At 42.4% G+C, this 4,913-nt stretch overlaps 1 protein-coding gene across 1 annotated transcript in view; it reads left to right on the top strand.

Moving 5' to 3' along the window:
* Nucleotides 1-2,309: 2,309 nt before the first annotated feature.
* tmtops2b (teleost multiple tissue opsin 2b) overlaps nucleotides 2,310-4,913 on the top strand; it is a gene marked incomplete at its 5' end in the record, with an annotated part of 5,638 nt that continues 3,034 nt past the window's right edge. The window contains 2 exons of the mRNA XM_025063710.1: nucleotides 2,310-2,778; nucleotides 3,749-3,834. Coding sequence (XP_024919478.1) covers nucleotides 2,310-2,778; nucleotides 3,749-3,834 — 555 coding nt within the window. The remainder of the gene's footprint in view (nucleotides 2,779-3,748; nucleotides 3,835-4,913) is intronic.

Genomic DNA, 4,913 nt, shown 5'->3' with positions numbered 1-4,913 from the left:
GAACACCTCACACTGTTCTGCTCCTACGAACACCAAGAACGGTGATTTTTAAAGGGCAGTCAGGAGAATGTGATGTCAGATGTCATCAGTCAGGAATTCTCTCATTAGCTGGGTCTCCACAGGAAGACAACGCCCCGTGATGATTCGCAAAGTTCATGCATGTTAATCAACAGACACACAAACAGACACGCCGTTGTCTCCAAGTGTGGTCGAAAGCCCAAAACAATCTGTCGTTTTTTCTTTTTTGCAGTTTTGCATTTTCATTCATTCATCTTCTACCAGGGAGTGAAGTGGAGAGAATCTCAGCTAGGTTTTGTTTTTTTGCTTTTTAACCCATCATACTGTTCACTACGGAGGCCTATCTCGAGACTCAACTGTACAGCAGGAAAGTACTTGGCAGAAGTCGCAGAGACTACTTTAGACTTTCTAATATTTTTTGGCTGTGTTTGGACAGAAGTTAAGGATTTGGTGTTTCTCCTTTCATCTCCTCGTTCCCACTCTTACACGGTCGTTGCTGATCATCTCTCACAGCCGTATTTGATCCCTGTCACCGTAAGACCCTGCTTTCCCCAGACTTTAATACAATAACCTCTGAAAATATTCTCCCTTCCAAGAGCTTAATTTAATTCAAGCAACGTCAGAAGTTCGGACATTGGGATTGAAAAATGGCTCTGCCAAGCCTTTGGTGCTCCGACGCATGTTTTTCCTGTGCTGCGCTTCACCTCTAACTCCTCATTCCATTCATGCCAGAGAGAGTTCTGTGCACTCTGTAGAAACCGTAACAATCTTCGTCGACTGCAACAATGTCAAACATCGTGGCAGTGATGGAGGGGAAATCAGAAAGGCGTAGTTCTGCAGGGATGGGGGCAGGTGATGGCAGACTGGTCACAGGTTAGCAGGCAGTACGCTGGTCTATAAAAATGTATGACCCTGCTGTGAACTAATGTAGGAGCCACTGTGGTGGGGGCTGCTTTCAAATGGAACTGTGCAGTGTGGAACCGGGAGAACATGCTGCTACTAAAGAGCAACGTATTTCTGGAGAAGTTAGGAAACCTGAGTCATACACTACGTGTAAGATTGAATTTATTTTCTATTTGAAAAATCTTGCAATAAAACATACTTTATTCATTCATTTTAGCTTAAATTTAGAGACGTCCCCTCCCCTCCTGCAAACCCACAGACAATGCTACAAAATGTAAAATACAACATTTAAACATAAACATCTCTCCTGTGGTGGAAGCTAACAGTGAAGGCCTACGCTGCTATATTCTAATGTTGGTCATCATGGTGGTACTCAGAGAGATCAATGTTTTCTCAGGTGGTACAGAGTAGAAAAAGTTGGAGAACCATTGGTCTAAGGAGTCCAGCATGTTAAAAGAGATGTGCAGAATATCATTTTAAGTTAAAAAAACAAATGTTGAAGCCATCTTCTCCATCTTCTCATCAGATTCACCACAATCCCACAATTAAAATTTGGGCTATAAAGATAGAAGGTGTGAGATATCAGTCACTGTTTTCAGTTCAAATGAATCTTGTAAATGCAGTCCTTGTTAAAAGGAGCAGGAAGAAAGCTGGAAGTGTGTTAATGCCTGAGGGCAACAGGCCTGGGGTGAAAAAACAACAGAATCAAAGCTGCTTTGAAGGAGCTGAAGGAGGAGAAGGAGCAGGAGAACAACCACTATGGATTTTTAGGACTTTTCTTTTTCTTTTGGGAGAGGCAGCAGTTTCACCACGGAGACCAGCACACACTGCAATTTCTAGGATTTCCAAGTCATGGAAACCCTGCAGGTTCAAAACACCTCCCGTGGTTGCTGGTTTAAAAACAGCACAATATTCCTTCTTTTATTTGCCTCTTTGGAGCTGGAGAGTTATTTCAGGAATTATCTAACAAATGAAAGTCTATGTTTATGAATTCATTTTTGCATAAAGAGTTATTTCAATTAACATTTCAAATAAATAGAATAGATGGGTTTTGGTGAGTTGTCCAACTGCAGGTTTCATCTAAGATCAGACAGATTTCCATATGGTTTCCATTGGTGTCCACTAACTACTGCACCGCTCCAACGGACTCACAGTGGTGACATTCTAGCTACAGTCCCACAGGAGTTAAGCTGAATAAATGAAGCAGCAGCGGCGGCTGCAGCAGCAGCAGCGGCAGTAATGGCCTGATTTTTCCTGTTATCTGGAGGAAAACAGTGCTTGACATTTTCTGATGAATATATATGTCTCTTTTTTCCATAACATACATCACAGCTGTGTGGGCGGCTTGACATTTATTTTTGTACCACTGTGTTTGACATTTATGTTTGAGAATCTGCAGGTTAATTCATGAACAAATTAACTCCTTATTAGGAACTGTCTTCCTACTGATTAATGAAGGAGTATTACTGGGCTCTCATTCCTCCCTGTCGTTATCTTCTCCAGGTATCGTGTCGCTGATTTCCCTGGTCATCCTCTCTTACGACCGCTACAGTACTCTCACTGTATACAACAAGCGTGGACCGAGCTATCGCAAACCGCTGCTGGCTGTCAGCGGTTCTTGGCTGTACTCCTTGCTCTGGACAGTGCCCCCCCTGGTGGGCTGGAGCAGCTATGGCATTGAAGGGGCAGGAACGAGCTGCTCCGTGTCCTGGACTGTCAGAACGGCGGAGTCGCATGCCTACATCATCTGTCTCTTCATTTTCTGCCTGGGTTTACCGATTCTGGTGATGATCTACTGCTACGGAAGGCTGCTGTGGGCGGTCAAACAGGTAAAGAGAGAGAATTATTGTGAAAATGGTTTGAATTATGCCTGGTGTTCAGGAAGGAAAATATTCCATTAGATCAGTGTTTGCCAAACCTTTTTTTTCTGGGGACCCATATTTTAACCCAAGACATTATTCGTAGACTTCTGAGAAACATGATGCGACCCAAAAAATGGCATCAGTGACATTTACTCCAGAGCTGTTATTAAGTTTGATTTTAAAACATTCTTGTGTAAATACGTCAGCAGTTAATAACAGGTTTGGATGACACTGAGTGACGTCCAGTCAGTCAGAACACCAGGATAAAGTACGAGTACAAAGACAGTACTTGTATTTTTATTTTACTTAGATCAGACATGGGCAAACTAAGGCCCGGGGGCCGGAGGCGGTCCGTTCAGCTTTTTAACCTGGCCCGCCAAACTTTTCCAAATTATATCATTTATTTATATTATCATTATACAATTTCAGGACAATTGTTGCCCACGAGTCAAAGGTTTGCCCACGCCTGTCTTAGATCATTACTTATTAACCTAATTATTGATTGTGAATGCAATCAATCGGATGAAAAGGTAAAAGACATCCACCTGATGTCACAGGTGAGCTGTTGGAGATGTTGAACTTCTCCTGAACTCGTGTGAAGGCCAAAAACGATTGCGTGTAATCAACTGGAACTAACAGCTAGCCTGTCAGATTAGCACCTGACGTCCCAGCTCTGGTATAGAACTGCCTCCATTATAATATCTCACATTCAGTTCACCGCTCCCAACCAGATGGCAAATTAGCTTGTTTCCCATGCTGCCCACAATTGCATTGACTTTATAATCTTCATCATTACCAAGGCTGAGCAGCTGCAGCAGTGTTGCTCCTGTGAGGCTTTTACTGAGGTACGACTTTACTCTAAAACCTGTGAAATCCAAACAGAGGCTAAGCAGGGCAGTGAGAGTCAGTCAAACACGCTGCTGGTTCTTATCCCTTTAAGCCACTGTTTTCCAAACATTTTGTAGGTGTCGGGTCAAAGACTTACGTAAAAGAAAACGGTGGTCACCTGAGGGTCAAGAACAACGGAGGAGCCTGGATCAGAGAGCTCTCAGTTTGAACAACGTCAGCTTATTAATAAGAAGCTTTAAGTCACATTAGCTAAGTAGGCTTAATTGAATTTTCATTATCTTTAGTTCGTGCTCATAACCATTACACTCCAGTTTTATTTTAACTTAATAAAAATCCCATTCTGGATCAGGAAAAAGTTACTCGGGAAATGTATTTATTTTTTCTTCAAACAAGAGGTCAAGTGATATAAGGCTGAGAGGAAATGAACTGGACATTGACGACATCAGTGACTGTGGAACTAGTTAACATAGAATGTGATGTTATTATGTGTTGGTGGACAAACAAAGAAGAAAGGATTTTTTTTTTTAGTTTTTTGTGACGATTATAAAGTCCTAAATATGTGAAAAGCTTTGGCAGAAAGCAGACTGTGTCACTTTGGATTCTTCACTCCATTACTGAGACAGATTTGTGCGTTCCTGCGGCGATATCTCCGCACAATTTGGTCGAGACAATTTAGTCTCATACTCCAACGGTTCTCACCTTCATTACTTTTTTTGTCCAGGTTCGTCCTAATCCACAGCGACGATGTTTGACTCCGCTGATGAAAAACAGATCCCTGCGCAGTTTCACAAAAGTGTTCTGCATTTTTTCACTGCAGTCATAGTTTCTACTCTCTCTCTCTCTCTCTCTCTCTCTTTATATATATAAAATAATTTTAGGCATGTTGTTGTGAATACATTTGCACGAAAAAGAATCTTCTTCGGCACGACGCCCGACAGCGAGTCTATGCAAATTAACTGGGGCAGATAAATATAGTTTTCAGAAAGACATAAGCAACTGCAGGCGGGGGCAGCAGACTACGGGCTCCGGGCAACAAGGGGTCCCACAGATGTTGATGCAACACCCAAGAAAAACTGTTGCAGTATTGGTGAGTAGGAAATGCTGCGAGCAGAGGCAGATGGACTGTGATCTTCTTCCCCCAGGCTGCGTGTAAATGTTAAATCTGCCATGTGTTTTGCACCTGTTTAAGTCTATGGGTTGTTTTTAATCTGAAGAGTTTTTAGTGTGTGTTAATGTTGCAGTTATTCTCAGTGTCAAACCTGAGCACCGTTGAACCCTGAC

The sequence above is a fragment of the Cynoglossus semilaevis genome, chromosome 16, assembly GCF_000523025.1.
Source record: "Cynoglossus semilaevis isolate Cse_v1.0 chromosome 16, Cse_v1.0, whole genome shotgun sequence".
Classification (NCBI taxonomy): Eukaryota; Metazoa; Chordata; class Actinopteri; order Pleuronectiformes; family Cynoglossidae; genus Cynoglossus; species Cynoglossus semilaevis.
Note: the sequence above shows the minus strand (reverse complement) of the source record. Positions and strands in the feature narration are given on the sequence as shown.